The following is an 18,881-nucleotide window of genomic DNA, read 5'->3' as shown; positions in this document are numbered from 1 at the left end:
AGGCGACACCCGCCGGTACTAATGGCTGTAGGTTTGATTGAGAACATGTGGAGAAACACTCAAATGGTATTTGTACCAAAATCGATAGAAAGAACATGCCTTTTTCCATACTGCTTCCTCTGCATTTTGTGCTTCAAAAGGGGTAGGATCAGGTTTCGTCACCACGTTAATGGTACATATACCACACGCGCGGCGCCAAGACGTGGTCTGAGCATGTCCAAGAGCTGCATGCAGTCGATGGTAAATTTGGCCGTGTTGAGCGCGACCGGGGAAACGAGCACCTCCTGAGTCTCGACGAACAAAACAAGATTCAAAAACTACCACTCGGCCAACTGTCCGCTGCGAGGGAACGTCCGCCTTCAGGTGTGCTGTCCGTTCTTCCTTCTTTAGTACGCAGAAATCGCACTCATGCCGCGCTACTCTGTGTGCCCTTACCAATCTCCGGGTGGTTCGTACAACAGCGACACTCCGGTAGCAGCCTATCGACAAGAATCGATTCTGCTCCACCTTACTGTGACTCATGTGCACCATTGGCCGCCTTGGGTGTTTTGGAAACCGCTTAAGGGGACGCGCGAAAGATATATGCTACGATCGTCTTGTATGACTACCTTCCCACCTGGATGGCCCACGACGTGTAGACGGTGTACGCGCGCCGATTGCTAGTTGATGGCATGGAACGAATCAGCGGAGCTCGCTCCACCCCAGAAGTGAAACAGACATCTGGGAGCGTGCACATAATGAAGTGTGACCACAACAAGGATAATTTCTTCTTCGACCCACCGATCAGGCGTCCGGGTGCTCGTCGTATCGTAAGGTATCCCAGAGGTCACTCAGAGGGCTGTATCTGCAGCCGCTTCTCGAATGTAGTTGATCCATTCTGCAGTCGGCAGTATGTAACGCTAGGTGGCCATCTACTCGGACGCCGTGAATGCTGTGTTCCTTTCTTAGCAACTTCATATTCGCGTGTGATAACAATCAGTTCCGCTGCACTCGCCGTGCCAGGCTGTGGTGCCGGCGACGGTAAATCTGCGACTGGCTATGACAGACACGGACACTTTCATTATCCGTGACTGCGGTGGTCTGCAGCGGGTCCCTTCTTCGCACACCGGATTTTCAGGTCCCAGGTATTTGGCAGTACTCCAGAAAAACCTGTCGAGAGTTGCTTTGGTATCCTTGGAGTCGCTGTTTCTCTGGCCGCCTCCGGTACCTCTGAGGAAAGTCACGCGACGACTCCAGACACCGGTATCTGAATGACGCATCTTGTGATAGCGATTGATTGTCGCTTCCGAGAAGAAAGAATGGTCATGTCATCCATACGGAGTCTCGAGTCATCTCATACAGAGAAAGCCGTCGTTCGCATTCTGGGCATTCTGGGGGGAGCCTGATATGTCAGGCTGCCGGATGTCAGCTTGTGGGAAGCGTTGCCGGAAGTTCGGCAGAAGCCGAACCGTGAAATATCGTTAGGTACTGCCAGAGCACATACACGCTACTTCTGCATTTGAACACGGAAGGAGGCTTCGCTCATGTTGTAGGCGGCTCACTGGTATGATGCGTACAGATATTGCCATTCACACCCGCATGTCCGATGAATAGTGACACCGGGTTTGGCGGTCGTACTCGCAATTCTTCAGAAACCCCAAAGCATGTTGTTTGGAATACAGCCTACACTTGATTCCCGTCTCGAACGCTAAAATCAAAATGAAGGCAATACTCAACCAACAACCGTCACACCGTATGCGCTGCTAAGCGGCAGCCCCGCAGTGTTAAACGTAGTACCACCCAAAACATAGTTGGTTCACTGAACAAAAGAAAATATTAAGCTGCGTTGCGTTCGCACTTCCCCAATAGACCAAAGAGAAGACATTCATGATCCGGTCGGAAACTTATGCCCCGCCACTGCGCCAGAGTGCAACCAGGTTGAAGGGCGCTGGCCACAAAACTGCGGGTCGACTGTATAGGACCGACGACTTGTGCCTAGAACAAGCTCGTGGACTTGGCATGCTAAAGCCCAAGGCGAACAAAGCGACACAAGACAGTGGATGTGGCGTTACATGTTGTTTTACGATGAGACGCGCACCCTTCGTAGGTTATGTCGAAATGAAAATGACCCGTTCTTAAGCGCCCATGGACGCACGACATCCGGCTGGGGAAGAAATATGCTATCAGTGTATTGAGATGTTCTCGAGTGGAAACAGCATGGCGGACGCCGAAGACAAAGGAATGGAACGACAATTTCATAGTGTTCTCTCGCTTACGGATAAACAGTCACATAACTATTACTAGACTACAGCAAATGCGACCACGGGAGTTAGGGCGATCATGGCAACCAGCAGTTGCAGCGGCGTGTATTCAGAATTTATTTTTCAAGACTACCTTTAAGAGTGCCATCCATCGTTGACGAGGATGAACCAACCTGTGATACCTGCCTCTCAGGCTCGAATCATACCCCGTTTTCTTGCCCCGAGGTGACAGCGGTCGTGCACTGTTATAGTGAAGCTGATGCAGCGGGTCGGCTGTTAAGATTCATTACTGCATTGACCCTGCGCCAGCGTGCCAGCCAACAAATGTAAAACCCTCATAATAGGTCATCGGCAGGTAGAACAAATAGTTCGGAATAATCATTGCTGTTAGTCGCGAGCGAGCCCGCAGATGGCCGGCGGTCACATCGCTTGTGGCAGTTGCTAGATACTGGCGAGAATTGGACACGGCAGATACGTAACAATAGGCTTGATTGCGGGCCTGTCACCTGCGGGTGGCCAGGCAGGGTATGGCAGCTTCCTCGGATTGCCGCTAACACCCTAAAGCCTTTTCGTTCGTGCCCCGCTCTCCTGTGGAGCGTTTGGTCCCAGTTGGAGCGCTGAAAGGGGTTCGACGTGATAACAGATGTCTGGCCACAGAACACGGATGGAAACAACCGGTCACCACAGAGGTGATCAGATTCGGAATTGAACGGCACACGTGGTCTGTCCTTTTGCGGGGGACCGGAACATCCCCGAATGAATCGTAAAACGGGGCGGGGTGACGTTAAATTCAGCAGCCCGTGTTTGTCTTGACGCCCACGTAACGACGGGGGGGGGGGCACCTTGTTGGGCCTCGGAACGTCGGCAGAGACGGATGCCTAAGCATTTCCTCGGTGTTGTCTGTCATTTCCGTGTTCGCCTCTCTTCCACGTTCTCAGCTCCCTTGCCGCTGCCGCCCCTCTTCCCGGTGTCGCCTCCCTTCCCCGTTGTCGTGGTGTCTGTAGTCCCAGCAACGTCATAGTGGTCGCCGAATGTTTGTGCCCCTTCCACCGCGAAAGCGATCGAAATATGACATCGGAAGCACCGACAAGGAGTGGCAAGCAGCGAACTGGATGATCTTCATCACGAAGGCTACGCGTGTGCATGTTGTTCCAGGAGTCTACGGCATGTGAGACCATAAGGGCCGGCAACCATGCGCACGTCGTCTGTCCCCTCCGCCGAGGTTTGCATTTACTCTGCAAGGTGACACGCGAAGACCTTCAATAGAAGGACTGTGTTACCACCTCTCTGGACTTCGATTATATTTCCTTGCGCTGTCCGACCAACCAGGCGCCGAGGGCTAATGCCGCCAATTCCTCACCACGGTTTCAGTTGACAGCCGATTTTCGGCGTGCGTCTGAATCAGCAACAGCCCCCGAGAAGACTGCCGTCATCTCTAGAACAATGTGGATCTGGGGGGCGGGGGCGTCGGACGGACAAACACGAGGACGCGCTAATCCACCTGCGAAGCTGTTCAAATGTGAGCGGTCCCCGGGAACTGCATCAACCATAGGCTTGACACTGAAACATGGGCGACACTGGCAAAACAATGATATTGTGATCGGAATGCCAGCATCCCGTCAGATCTTCGGATGGAATTCTGGACCACTTCCAGCGTTTGCAGCTGGCACCAGCCGAAATGCGAAACAGTATGAACTGAGCTTTCTAGAAGAATATATTGAACATCTCGTCCTACGGCCTCACGTATCTTCTCAAGGGAATGCGGGCGTCACTCACAAGCACTATCACCTCGACGCTCTCTCCTGAAGAAGCTGAGGCTGAACGACGACATGCATCATTCAAGGAACTCGCCCGTCTAGACCAGTGTTACCACGTTTACTTGTTCCATCAGAATTAAGCGGAAGAGAACAGTTCACCCTCACCGATTACGGGGAGGGTGATGCGGGGGCGGGCACCTCTCTGGGCTTTCGTATCAGTTGTCAGGCTCGAAACTGGCGGCCGGATCTCCCGACGATGTTCTTGAACCTCCACATTCCTGTGGTGCACTGAGTCGCGCGAACGTGCCTCTTCTGGTGCTCTTGCTTTTCCGCCTCTGTGCTCACCATTCGTCCAACCGGCTCGCGCACCAGCCCCGCCGACAGCGCGTGCCCCCGACACGTCCCGTCCTGTCCAAGTCTAGTCCTGATACTGCTTGGAGAGTAACACAGTGGATGCTACTGTCAATGCTTGATTCTAAGTTTGGAAGAAAATCGTTCCGCGCCATCGAAAGAAGCTGCGGGAATCCCTCTCTTCGCACTGTTCACAGATTCCGGGCGGCAACGCGAGAAAGCAGGCCAGCGACGACCAGAAGAAGGGTCAGCATACACAGAAGCAAATTGTACCTGAGCGAACCTTCACTGTTGCCTTGAAAATGTGTCGCTCGCGCTAGGAGATGTGTTTCAACGCCTGCTCTCCGGAGATGAATTTCCGGGTGTACGTGAACCTCGTGTGCCTGCGGGCATCCGCAGGTGGAAGCGGTATGCGTCTTGATACACCCGCCCAGACATCCGCAGTGATAGGCAGGTGGAGCGAGATACCGCAAGACACTCAGCCACAAGTAGTGTACGCCTCACTAGAACGTGCTGCCCCTCCCGCACCGATATACTGCTGCTTCAGTGACTCTGCTAAAAATTGTGCATTATCGTCGACCATCTGAGAGGTCAGGGAACGACTGCTGGAGGGCACCATGAAATGCAATCTGGCTACAAAAAAACTGGCTGATGACTAGACACATATCTCCCCTATGGCAAGGACCACGGATCCTCAAGTCGAAAACAGGGCTTCGCGCGCTCACCTGTGCCTCTTCGGGTAGCGGAATCTGATGGAGCACGTGGACCATACGCTGATCCCGGAGCCTGCACGATCATCGACGTCTCATGGCTCAGTGGTGGCTGACTGTGTGGGTCTATCGGAGCCCTTGCGAAAAACATGTGATGCCCTGAAGCGGACGGTTGAGGGTCAGGAGGCTGGATGACAACGGACGGCGCGAACCAGGCAGAGTATTGTGGCACTGGATCGGAATGTACAGGCGGTACTGGCTCCCCAGCCATGTGCGCACCGTGCACGAGGGCCGTCGGCGAGCCTGAGAAAACGGCATGACAGTCGCGACCATCCCATGATAGGAAATTGCGCTGAGGCACGCTGGGACGGCTACCCGCACTCCTCACCGACCGAGGCACATAGACCCGTGCTGCCACAATTTGTTGGGGATGGCGTGAACGACCGAGGTGTGTATGGAGAGATGCTTCTCCTGACGCCTCTGCTCTTAATAACACATCCATAGGTAGGTCGTCACCTGCCTGCGCCAGGCCAGGTAGTATTCAGCTCGAGCCGCGAGCCCGCGTTGCCTCACTAGACAAAGGCTACAGAGGTGATGGACGTTCCGCAGTTTGCTTTCTACGGAAAATAGGCCACGGCGCGCCGACACAAAGTAAAGACAACCTCCGCCAGCGGGCCATGGCCTTGTTCGAGATCTTTTTCATTGCGACTGCACAAACTAACACGCGTCTACGTTTGCTGTAAACTCGTCATCAACTCTCCGTCCATGCTTGGCACATCGAGGAAACGACAGCTGTGGTACGCCAAAGCCCGTCTCACCCAGCGGTGACCGGCGGGTGAGTGGAACCGCGGAACAACGTTTATGCCCGCACCAGGGTAGATGCAGGTGGACAGCATCTGCTAGTAGAGTAGAGAAAATTACTTCTGTGTTCAGCCACTGTATCCGGATTCATGAGCAACGTACGGAAGGGTGGCGTTGGTTGTGGCACCGTCAACCACGTCGACGGGGACGGGCGGCCAGGATCAAACAGTCCCGAACCTGAAGTGCTTCCGACGGACGAAGTCGATGACGGCCGGGGCCACCAATGAGAGAGGATTGGATGCGGCTCAGGTTGGACGCCGATCGGCGGCGACGAATTCGGAGGAAACCATCGCTGAGTTTGTGAGGGCCCAATTTCCGCGGTCGGATCATGGGTGGCCGCAGCGCCAGCCTTTCCTGACGTGGTGTGTGACAAAATGAACTCCAGAACGTCTTCAGGAATGTCATTCTCAGAGTGCGCTGTTGCAGCAGAATGGTCAGCTTCTTGGTGTTCGAGGAATTGACGGTGAGAGTATTCAGGTCCGCCTCCTGCCCCGCTGCTGCACGGGACGGCTGATGCGGCCGCCAGCGGCTCAACCGTCCGCCACTGCTCAGACAGCCGTGGCGCTCGGGTTTGAGGTTGCACAAGGATTGACGGGGACGCAGCCGCCTCGACGTGCTGCCCCCTGTGTGATTTCCCATGGTAGAGCAGTTCAGATGTTCTCGGCGTCGATCGGGCCGGTGTTGTGCCGCCCCCTGTTGCCACTGTCTCCCAGTTACGGAGTGGAAGGGACGTCCACGCTGAAGCGCATCCGGTCGTCGTGGTTGGCATCACTTGTAGCATAGAGGACGGAGCAGCGCTACGCGGCACATCATACTCTGGCGACATCATACCGAAGCCAGGTTCTGTCTGAAAGGATGACTGCGGCATTCGCCCCTGCTTCCGGGTAACCAGCGCCGGTGGGTCAGTCACCATGGGAGCCGCTTCTGTTCCCCCTGAACTGACCCATGGAGGTGCCCGAGATTCCTGTCCCTCAGCCCCATCAGTGCTGGATCCCAAAGAGCGTATTTCAGCCACAATTAGTCGTTCCTCCTTGGAAATACCCTTTATTTGTGCTTCAAGATCTTCTAGTAATTTAAAGTGATTGAATGATTGCTGTTTGTACGCCTCGGAATAGCGCTCGAGGACCTCTTGTGTTAATTCAAGCTGTTTGGTCTGCAGGCCGGATATCATCCTGACAGACGAGTCCATGTGAGGACGCAACTTATCGACCCACCGTGAAGGCCGACGTAAGGAAGTGGGACACTGTGCCCTCACAACAAGCGTACGGCAAACCGGCTAACTGCAGCGAGGATCACTGAATGCCTAACGAAGGGCCACAACTAATTCCATATATATTGGCCCACGCAGGTGGGTCCGGCAACCAGCTCATGCGTCGACAGTTGTATAATTCAATGCAGTTCACGTAGTCCATACCAGAGCCCCTTGTCGCTCACATGTATCGCCTGCGATACATCTCCTGCCTTTTCGGGAAAATATCTAATTCACAATCATGGCACTTTCGACAGCAGAAAGTAAGGCGGCAAATGGAAGATATGGACAACACATACAGACTATAGCCGTAGCGTACTTATGTCTATTTAATCGTTTACAGAGCTAGAAAATTGCACACCACGACGACACAATGACCGTTCGTTGGCATGAGTCAACGGCACCTCAGTCCCAGATCAGATGCGTCCACAGCGAAACACACAGCGTTGTGAAACGGGGCTTACGCCTTTCTTCTTCCGTCGCGAATTTAAATTTCTCATTCTGATTCGTGTATATCCCTCTTGTGTTCCCCATTTTTTTCTTATATCGTGCCGTCTCCGAAGGAGTCCTTGCTTCTTTTCTCTAAGGTCCTTCAGTTGGTCCTCTAACTTCAGAATACCAGACCCAGGATGACACAAGGGTATGGCCGCGGGTTGGTTCGACACCTCTCCTGGTTCCGTCGAACATGCCGGCCACCAGGAACATCCCGGGATGGCTCCGTCATCTGAGGTCGGGAGAGACGTGTCGCTGTCCTCGGATGTGCCGGGGAACTCACCCACTGCCTGCGATGCTGAGCCTGCAGTGACACACACGACCGCGGACCAGCGTGGAACCGGTGCGCCTTCGCGTAGACCGGGTGGAACAGAGCTGGCGTACGTCCGGGTTTTCCTTAAAGCCATCATCTACGTCAGTATGCGATATACAGCCATTCCCTCGTACGGCCTGAGAGACTCGGGACAGGTCACACCTGAATGCATTCACTTCTGGTAAGTATCGTCGTGGCGACGCAATCGCCCTACTATCACGTGAACGCAGAACCTTTGATTGTTTTGTCAGCAGAGTTGGTTGGCTCTGTCACAACTCAATTCAGGACCTCCAGGCGCTCCAGCGTGTGTCGCTTCTGTTCGATAATCTCAGCCTTGAGCTCCATACCGAGGAGAGAGTTACTGTGTTCTGTCACAAGATTAGCGCCGTTCGCAGTCGCCGGATGCGTGTGACCTGATACTCTGCCATGAAGAGGTGATATTCTGTCGAGTGGGACTGCGGGTGTGACATGGACGTTTGTGCAGGGCGGCACTGCCTTGGGCGGCTCACCATGTGTAGCAGCGGTTGACGTTGAAGGGAAGAGGTGACTTGCTGTTGTGTGCTCACGAGGTGATCCGCTCCGTAGGCACCTCAACCGCTTGGAAACCTCAGCTTCCAGCTTTGCGATTGAAGCTAATTCCACCCGCAGATTTTGTATACGCCTTCGTTTAAAGTGGGAAAATTTTTGGTAGCAACATCTGTACCACTGGAGCGAGTCGTCCGCGGATCCCCCGTACAGCGCACATATGGAAGAGAGAAACCACAGAAACATTTCTTGAAAACAAATCACCTGCCATTGATGCATGTGCGATGCCATGGGTTGAGGAACCACAATATTCTTCCAATGGACAAATGACCAGATACATCGCAACCGCGAACCACTTTACAGTAGCCCCGCGCAGAAGGTGGTGCCGAATACGACTACTCACAGCTCTGAACCGCCTCACTATATACAGCGCCTGCCAGATTCCTTGTCACTCGCACTACGCCACAGAGGAGATGCATCATTTGGCATTCTTTTGGTGTAGACACCATGTCGACAGACGTCGAACAGAACGCCCGCATCTACAATATTTCTTCGCTCCGGTGTGATGATATAATACGGCGCCGGCTTGGCTTCGACGTAATTTTGACGTTGGTGCTGTTGAGCATCGATTTCAACCGAATCTTAAGCAAAGATCGTCCCATCACCAACACTACATTTATATAAATCGTCAGGAGCAATGCATTGGACTTCAAGTGCCAGACAACCAGCTTACCGATACCGCAGCCGACGACGACCCTTGAAGGCTACTCCTATAATTCACATAACGTGCCTCCGTCGACCACCGTGCTTCAAGGACCTCTATCCGCGCTTCAGTCGCCCTCCTTTTGGCCCCCAGCACACCCAGTTGTGCTTCCAAAGCGAGGGCAAGGACGTCTTCGCCACTCGAGTACTTCGGAAAATCGCCCACCTCTGTCGATGAGGTGTGAGGCGTCTGGCTGGCGGTGACCGAGTGGAGCTCCGGTATGCATGACCATCGTAACAGCGTTCCTTTCAGAAACACCGGACAACCATGAAAGCCCCCCAGCCGTTCGGCCACGGCGGATAAAACGACCAGTGAAATGAAAAGCACTCGCTTCCTCCACAACGGCATTCTACCTTGATGAGGGTACCAACGCTTGTTGCCCGGCGTCTCAGTTGACAGGAGCGGGGCTTCTCGGTAGTACTATAAGTCTGTAATTCACCCCCGTGGTCTTTTCGCTCTAGCTTAGGAAGCTAAGTTATCGTCCAGATCGCGGTCGCCGTCTCGGGCTTCAAGCTTGGCGGTTTGCTCTCGGCACAGCACTCCTCCACGACGCGCTGGCGCCGAATGCATGATTGTTTTAAGCCGCAATGTATTTTTAGTGCTTCAATGCAGATATATGGTACATCGAAATCTGTATGCACAGAGTTATGGGACGTCACAGAATGAGTGGCATTTGCCAGCACCATAGCCGACAAAAAGCGGCCGCTGCCACCCCACTTTTAGTCACACAATGCAGTGACACCAACGCGCAATGACGCATGAGTATTCCTGACGCAGTTGCCTCTGCCGTCCTGTCGGCATTCCTGCATGCAGGTCAATCCAGTTGCGTTTCACAACCCGCTACCATTCCTACAAAGACCGGGAGAATATCAGACCCCGCGTTCTCAGGAAGCCGTAGGGTGAACTGTGATGGTCAGATATCAGGGGAGCAGCATATCCCCTCCACTGTGGTTTTTAGCGCTCAAAGCGACGCGTCTCCCCCAGACCCGCGGGCACTGCTGAGAGAGAACGCGTAGGGGTGTGATACCGCTCGAAGCACACCGAGAGAGGGTTTGATTCGCCCATTCCCTTCGACAGTGGCGTGAAGACGGGTAGAAGCAGTCACCTGAGTGAAGTTACCTGATTCCATAAACTTGTTCATCTTGACCAGGAATGCGGTAGGCGACTGCCGAGCGACAGCTGTGTTAAAAACAGCAGCGAACAAAGAAAGTATGAGAAATGAGCTCGCAGCCAAGGATGCAAACTGAACGAGGAAGCATCCAAGGACACCAAGGTGGTATCTATCTCTCGCTGTCGGTTCCCCCACGGGCTGTCGGGGCGACAATCCACGACGAGCACATCCCCGGCCGTCGGCCTTTAACAGACACAGCGTGGGGCTAGTGAAAAGTCGACGATTTCGGACCACAACGTATTTCAAACTGGACGTTGCGCTGATGATTACTGGTGCTATTAGTGAATTCGAGGCGAAGCCAAGGCGTGGGTGCACTTATGAAAATACGCTCCTTGACAGCACACGGTGACGGACGGGTAAACAAACTGATGCTTAACACGATGCTCATATTCCCACGTTTCCTATACATGAAGCGATCCGAGGCCCGGAGGGTAATCAGACCAACGCCGAAGCGACTGACTAAAAATATGACTTCCAAAGCGACGTCTGTGGCCATTCTTGGATCAGCAGTGCGTTAGCGGCGATCTACCTTCCCCTCCCTCCCTCTAGCCATCACAGCAGCACCTACAGGCACTGATGCTGATTGCTTTCTCTTTTAGAACATTTCGATAAACACTGAAATCGTGTTTGACGAAGGCTCGATAAAGATAACAGCATTTTTGTAATACCGCTGCCTTCGGCGTAGTTGACTTACAAAAGGAGGATCAGGTCAGTTCTCAACCGTAACGGTGAATCATACGATGCGCGCGCTTGTAAGACGTGCGCTGAGCATTTCCTGGTGCTATGGAGGAGGGTATATACATGGATGTGGTCGGCGACGCGAGGGGACACGGCATCTTCTTTGAGTATGCCGAACAGAAGGCTAGCAAAGAGCTACTAGCATAACTGTCCACTGCCCGGAACATGTCTCTTTCAGTTTTTTTGTGCGTTCCTCCTTTGGAGATTCACACGAAACGTGAACGTGCAGATCTAGTCTTCCAAAGAATCGCACGGTGGCCTGGCACAATGACGGCATTCTGGCCGCATCCAATCGAGGCAAATAATGTGTTGTACTGTCTGCTATGAACCACGTGTGACCTGTGTTTTTACACGCAGCCACCCCCGCATTTCGGCGATATTATTTGTGGAGTGCGACGACGGCGCTCGTGAAAGCAATGTGCTACGATCGTCCTATGAAACATTCTTTGTGGCTACATGTCTCATGATGGTAGGACGGTGCATATTCATCGATTGATAGATGGATGCGTATATCGACTCGAAGGAGATCACACGACACAGAGAGAAACCAGGCGTCTGAGAAACAGTGTCGCTTATCAAAATATGCGCACAACAATGACAGGGCGTTATGTCATTCAGCAACCAGGAATGCGGGCGGGTACAGTTCGGTTCAGCAGGCGCGTCAGAAATCTCACCTGAACCGTCGATGAAGCCGCATCTTCAGCGCGGCTGATCCAGACTTCAGCGAACAGTGTAAGACGCGTTTTGTCCACGACTGCGATCACCAGCAATTCAAATACGGGGGTGATATCGCCATGTCCGGTGTAGTCGTCGGGCTAGAGGACGGTGCCTCTCAGGGACAATCTGCGCCTGCCTTAGACGAGATATCGCTACAGCGGACGTGGAAAGGAGGGCGCAGGGCAGCGGGACTTCTCTTCCGTAACAGGCTTTCCACGGACTTGCTATTCGGCAGCCATCCACAAATCACTGTGGACAGCAGTTTTGAGGTTGCTGATGCGGCCGCTCTACCCCCTTCTGACATCTTTCGTGTGAGTCACCGTACATATCCTGCAGTGGTAGTTGTGTGCCGCAGCAGGTGGTACCGGCAGATCGTGGCCTAATAGAAACAAGAGGCCCGTGCCGAAATTGAGAATCGACATTGTACGCGGAACTATCCAGGGCTTATCCTCTGTCAGGACGGAGCCGGCCATGGCTAGAATGCGCCTGTCAGTCGTCCAAAACTACCCGGGGTATCCACTGCGAAGAACTCGTAAACGAACTTAGATTTTGTACAAACAGTTATCGGTCTGTCATCACTACTGGAACTCGTTTTTGGGGTCCGGGACCTCCGTGATCAATCGATGACTCAGCAACCAGAGCAGTACCAAGAGAATCATAGTTGCTTTAGGAGTAAAATCGAGTGGCCTCGCATTGCCGGGACGGACATAGAAGCTGGAGAGTGCGTAATAGTGCCCGAAAGGCAGGATACCTGCGTAGTCACTGACAGTGTCCATCCACAGGGGACCCTTTCCGCAAGATCCACGCCATTAGAGAAAATGAAAGGAGACTGCGGAGGCCTTTCAACAGCTGCAGCTCCAACTCGGTGTGGCATGGATGAAAGCGCGTGTCGACGCGCTCGTTGACCAATGCATATTCTTTTCTTCACAATGGACATATGGCGCAGTGTGGTGTCTGTACCCTGCCCGGCGATCTTGCTCACATGCGACGTGCCGTTTCAGCAGCGAAGCTTCCTCAAAAAACACAGTTCACGCGAGAAATGGACTGCATACAGAGCTGTACCCGTGCCACACCTTCAGCCGGAATGCTTGGCGTTACTAAGGTCCGAATAATGTCCGTGGCTCGGAGCCAACAGTACCACACATCCAGGAGACGGCCGTATCTGTAAATCTGTAATGTGAGTGGCACGATCTCCTTTTGTTCGCAGGAGTGGGGATCCTGTACATCTGACTCGTTTCGCGTTGGAATGAGTTTGACACTGTGTCCCACTCAGTCAGCGCCTCTGAATTTTCTGGGGCCCCCAACACGAGCGATTCACCCTTTTAGTTTCGGTGCTGCCTGGCGCGCGGCGGCAAACCCAGATGGGTCGGACTGGATCCATGAATTCTTCTCACGACTTGCGCCTCACGCCCTTCCGCCTTTCACAACCCCTCCTGCGGTCTGGGACTACCCAGTAGGAGGTCCTTGTCTATGGTGACTCGGACACAGGCTCTTGCCTCCCGCGTCGTGGATTCGTTCGTTTCTTCGGGATGCCTGCAGCTCTGCATTCGCAGCAGCAACTCGGGAAGCTACCATTGCGACAGTGGCTTCTCTCTCGCTTCTTCCTCTGCCAAGGCTCGCCGGGCTGCCAGGTTCCTCTCGCCGAAGATCCGGCTCCGCCACGTTCCATCCTACCCGCTCGTTGTCTCCAGCCTCCTCCTGCGACACTGTGCTCCCGTTTCTCCGCGCGTGTGGCAAGGCCCCGCCTGCCCTCTCCACGCCTCGAACGTCCCTAGGTTCCCGTCGAGCCCTCTGGCGAACCTTCTGGACGGCGACGGGATCTGCAGAAAGTGACGCCTGTCCGCCGGTAGCTTCCCCGCCGTCGCGGTGTGGGTGAGCAGACGCGGCGGCGGTCTCTGCATCCGCCGTTCTCGAGCCTCTCGCCTCCCAGAAACTCTGTGCGACAGCACATCCTTCCTTTCCGTTATGAGGAAACGCTGACTGGCCAGGCGCAACAAACAGTCCGCGGGCGGATTGGTACACAACATCTAGATGGCGCGCGATCGCTTGCGTGAGTTCGCTCTCTTGTCGGCTTTTAAGCACCTGAAGCAGCTCGCGACCTAAAGGACCCGAAAACAGTTGCATCGAACGCACGCAAAACGTGAACACTCCTCACCTAGGGCACCTAGGGTTGTCGCACGCTCGGACTCCACAAGGGAACTTGTGGATGCGGCAAACGGTGGAGGCTGCTCGGCTTCGTCGCTTTACACCCCACTGCGAAAAGGCAGCGACGCGCCTCATGCACGCTGTACATTCCGGTTCACCGCCGTCAGTGGCGGCGCTAGAGAGGTGTGTGACAGGCGGGAGGAAGCGCGACCGCAACGGATCCGGCAGACACGGCTCCGGCAGCGAGACAGGAACGACACGCGCGCATCACCCTATCAACAGGCGCGAGGCGCCGCCTTGGCGCTCCCCCTTCGCAGAACACAGTTGCCTTCGTTGCGCCTGTGTGTCGGAAGGACCCGCGAAGCGGAAGCCACCGGCAAACGAAAATTGTTTTCGGTCTGTGTGTTGAGGTCCAGTGTCTCTGTGCCTCGCAAAGAGCAGCTCTCCTTACACAACGCCCTCGCACCGAGCGGCGGTCCGCCCGTCCGCAGTTCCGCTGCGCTGCTTCACTGACTGAGAGGCGTTTCCATCTCATTCATTTCCTCACGCGTGCGCACGTCGGCTGCCTCAGCAACAGCCTGTCGGAGGGCCTCCACGCGGCCTGACGGCACGCGAAGCGTGTCCACGAGCTTCACAAGGTGGGGAGGAAGAGGAGCAGGCAGGCTCGGCGCGTGCGCGGCTCCACAGGCTTTGAACAAGTGCCTGCCTGACTCAGCTGCAAGGAAACCGCGGAGCCGTTCTCGCAGGCGCATCGCCTCCACCGTTCGCTGAGACACCAACAGAGAAACCAGACAAGCGAATCCAGACTCGTAAGTGCAACTTGTATTGAGGAGTGCTAGCGACGTTCGCGTCCCCTTCCGAAAAACGAGGCGGTGAGAGGAAAACCCGACGTGTACCGCCGTCACTTGCTGCGCGACTCAGACGCACCGCTTCCCTCGCCTCCCGCACAGTGCCGAACTCGTCGAACAAATTACCTGAGCATGCACGGCGACGAGCCACGCGTCGGCCATCGTCAGCGCAGCCTCTTCACGGCGAAGGCGGCTTGGAAACGAGGGCACCTGCAGCCGAAGGCGGCGAGAAAGGAACAGTCACACGGACGGAAGGCAAAACAGTCTGCCTCCGAATCGACAGGCTCCTGCGTGCCCACCCCGACACGGGGCATGCGCACGCAGCACACGGCTTTTTTAGGCAGCAGATCGGCTTCAGTATCGTAACTCAGTTAATTCGTGTTAGGTTTGATATTCTGTACCGAGTGGTGTGTGCGCAGTCGCGGAATCCACGTGACGCGCTCTGCGGCACGTCGGCGGGGCCGCCCCGGCGGAAACAGACCGCCAGAACAGACTGATGCCCCCACTGGTCCCCGGGGAACGAATTCGGGAAGCCTCGAGAGACAGTGCACCCGGTGCCGCCAACGCAGCGGCACAAACCGAGGCTGCTACCCGGCGCCTCCGACACAAATCGTTACCTGCTCTGACAGCCACTGAAGCGTTTCCTGCCTCGATCCGAGAGGAACGCCCGCGACCCGGGCTGCACGCCGCGACATCCACACAGCGAAAAAGTGCATGTTCAGCGAAAGAAAAAGCTACAGGCCCCTTGGCCGTCTCGTACACGTACACGTGTTCACATTGCGAGCGCACGTCAAGAGCTTGTTCATTGCTGAACAATCTCTTGACGCCTTTTCAAATTCGTGCACATGTAAATGAATCCCACGGTCGAGCTCGGCGATTCGCTCTCACGCTTCAACGGCCACGCGCACCTGTTGAAACCGCTGATATATACATGTATATGGAAATAGCGCAATCGGAGTAGGTGACAGGGATGACGTAAACACGAATTTCCTATTTCACGTGGAGGCGCCCTGTTGGACGGCGGAGAGCGTTTCACCGCGACAAAAAACACTGTGGGTACGGGGGGGGAAGTACTTGCCTCCGCTCGTTCTGGGTCTACGAAGAGACAGTTCACAAGCAGCCACGCCGGCGGGGCACGCCCCGACGTACCGAGAGTTGTCCGGGCCTGTTTGGGCTCCACGTGGATGACATTGGACACAGAGAAGATCTTGAGCAGCTCGGCGGAAACTGCTCCTTTCAGCTGTTGCAGCGATGCCGCTCGAGTCGCCTCCCGGAAGCTCTGGGGCACCCGCAGCGCCGCCTCGAGGCCGACAATCCAAAAGCATCGCTTCTGTCGCTCTTCGAGCTTGCCGACAGAGCGCCCCTGCAACTGTACAGACGGCACACCTTCTTCCTCCGGCGCGCGGCAACTGTCTCGCCGAGAAGTCTGCCAACCCGGTGTCTCTTCCGGCTCCTCTCGCTGTGAAAGGAGGCGGTGCTGCTGATCGCGAAGCGCCAAAAGAACTCCCGCGACTTCCGCCGCCTGATCCGGCAGAGTATGCGCTCCACCTGCAAGGTCGATGAAGCCAACCTTGAGAGGAAACCAGGAGGCCTTTGGCTGCGAGACAAACGGAATCGAGAGGGACAAATCGTGACAACGTAACGGCCGAGCCCCACGGCTCACAAAAGAGAAGGCTGCTTTCGCCTGTATACATATTTATACAATTGTATAGAGAGTTCGAAACTGCGAAACACCAAACATGTGTATACATTTATATACACAAATGTACATTTATCCAGCCGACAGGAGAAAACGAATATCAAATGGACGCCCACTCGCGACACATGCCGGCGCCCTCTGGATATATATATATATATATATATACTGGATCCTCCGAAGCAGCGAAGGACGAAGAAGGCCTGTTCTCTATGCATTTCAGCATGTTTGGCATTACCGGAAATCCGGTCCGGTGGAGGAAACGAGAAGACGTAAGAATCGTTGGCGCGTGCACAAACACGAGCGGAGGCGTGAACGGTGTGTCTCTCGGGGATTCGCTTTCCTTCTCACTTGAATAAGTGCATAGCCAACGACGTCACGGTGTACTGACACCCCGAGGCAGAGCGTGGGGATGCGGGGCCTGGGTGTCGGACGAACGCGGTCCGGTGTCGATTCGCTCTCATCCCGCCCTTCATCTCTGACACTTTCTTCCCCCCAAGCGTTTCTTGCGCGCGAAGCTGAGGCAAAGCTCCGGGCGTTCGTCCGATGTGGGCGGAGGTGCGTCTGTGCAGCGAAAGGCAGCAAGAGGGTGGCTGCCGCGCTGTATGGACACCATGCCTCGCCAACGGGGACGCTGCGAGGGCCAGCGCAGGCAACAGCACAGCGCGACGGCACGAGCGGTCTGCGAGAGGCCTGTTTGCTGCTGGTCTCTGAGACGAAATGCCAAGGCGATCGCCAAAGAGGCGGGGCCGAACTCGGCGCATGCAACAAGGGAAGAGAAGCAAACGTGTGATAAGGTCGCAAGGCGGCAGGAGGCAGCGAGCGACATCCAGCCTCCGGAGGAGAACGCGCCGAGGACGGAGACGAGGGAGAGGAGCGCGCCGAGGACGGAGACGAGGGAGAGGAGCGCGCCGAGGTCGGAGACGAGGGAGAGGAGCGCGCCGAGGACGGAGACGAGGGAGAGGAGCGCGCCGAGGACGGAGACGAGGGAGAGGAGCGCACCGAGGACGGAGACGAGGGAGAGGAGCGCACCGAGGACGGAGACGAGGGAGAGGAGCGCGCCGAGGACGGAGACGAGGGAGAGGAGCGCGCCGAGGACGGAGACGAGGGAGAGGAGCACGCCGAGGACGGCTGCGGCTGCGTCTCAGGAGAACAGGAATGAGCCCGCAAAGACGGAAGATTGCGTCTGGCAGTCGGCGGTGCGGAGGCGAGGCTGGAGCCGCATGCAAGAAACGCTTCTCGAGAAGGTTGAGACCGGCTGAGTGTGCGCGTGCGCAAAGCGGAGGAAGAGCACCGCAGGGAAGCGCGTGAGGCCGACGAACAAAAACGACGAGATTGCGAGAAAACGCGCTGCCTATCAGACAGAGAGGACGCGACGCGAGACGCAGTCTGGTGATACCAGCGACACGCGCGCGTAACGCCCGACCCCTCCACAAAACAGGAGACAGCTGGACGACCGTCGCACCGCACAAACGCTTGCGCGGGGACAAGTGAAGAGAGAGTGAACGTCTGTGGAGAGAAACCACCTCGCGCCGCCATCGTGGCAGCAGGCGACAGCCGAGCAGTCGAGAGAGGTGATCAGCTGTGTCGTCGTCCCTTCCCTCTTCCGTTGCACAGGACTCCTGTCACCTCTCCTCAGCCTTCTCACTGTGTCGCTACAGGTTCTCTGGCTCCCTTCTGAGTCGCGCGCTCCTGGCGGGCGGACTGGACTCGACCTTCCCTGACAGAGCCTTCACGTGTCTTGTAGGTCTGTCTGTGTCTCTTTTCGGGATCCTCACAGTCGCTCTCCACCTGCGTGCGTCTTCCGGTGCGTCCCCGGTGTTGTTGCGAGTTCTCCCGTTTTCGTCCGCGGAGCTGCCACGCCGAGCTCGGTCGTTTGACGACACAAATGACACAGGTGACGCGCAACCAAACTCGAGACTCCCAGAGGGGACACGGACAGGGACGAGAAGCCGGAGGAAAGTCCCCGCTTGCGCCAAATCGCGCGAGAAAAGAGGCAAGCGGCTGGCAGCCAACGCGGGGCTTTCTCTTGTCTCGGCACATGTCTACATTCGGTTCCGCGATTCCAGACCTCTCAGACGCGCTCCTGTGGAGTGGGGGCGCGACAGAAACACGAGAAAACTGGCGCGCCTTTGCAGTCCAGAGCCAAAGAGGACATTGAAAGGAACGAAGCCACTCAAGATGACACCAGAAAACCCCCGCGGGGGTCTTCGCGGCATGCACACCGGGGGTCCAGATAGAGCACCGCGAAAAGAACGGATGCATGCGCACACATTCCTTGGAAGGAAACAGCGGTGAACGAGAA

General features: G+C 55.6%; 2 protein-coding genes across 2 annotated transcripts; both read right to left on the bottom strand.

Moving 5' to 3' along the window:
• Positions 1–4,678: 4,678 nt before the first annotated feature.
• Positions 4,679–8,744, bottom strand: NCLIV_066165 (uncharacterized protein; the record flags this gene model as incomplete). Its single annotated transcript, XM_003886167.1, has 5 exons — positions 4,679–4,731; positions 5,074–5,289; positions 6,022–7,072; positions 7,633–7,964; positions 8,483–8,744. The coding sequence occupies 5 exons, from the start codon at positions 8,742–8,744 to the stop codon at positions 4,679–4,681; spliced, it is 1,914 nt and encodes a 637-aa protein (XP_003886216.1).
• Positions 8,745–13,333: 4,589 nt separating this feature from the next.
• NCLIV_066160 (hypothetical protein) lies at positions 13,334–17,340 on the bottom strand (the record flags this gene model as incomplete). The annotated part of the gene is made up of 6 exons (XM_003886166.1): positions 13,334–13,986; positions 14,580–14,799; positions 15,007–15,090; positions 15,498–15,559; positions 16,030–16,477; positions 16,957–17,340. 6 exons carry the CDS (start codon positions 17,338–17,340, stop codon positions 13,334–13,336), a joined length of 1,851 nt encoding a protein of 616 aa, XP_003886215.1.
• Positions 17,341–18,881: the final 1,541 nt, after the last annotated feature.

Source organism: Neospora caninum, chromosome XII, assembly GCF_000208865.1.
Source record: "Neospora caninum Liverpool complete genome, chromosome XII".
Lineage (NCBI taxonomy): Eukaryota > Apicomplexa > Conoidasida > Eucoccidiorida > Sarcocystidae > Neospora > Neospora caninum.
The sequence above is the reverse complement of the archived record's forward strand: the minus strand, read 5'-3'. Positions and strand labels throughout refer to the sequence as shown.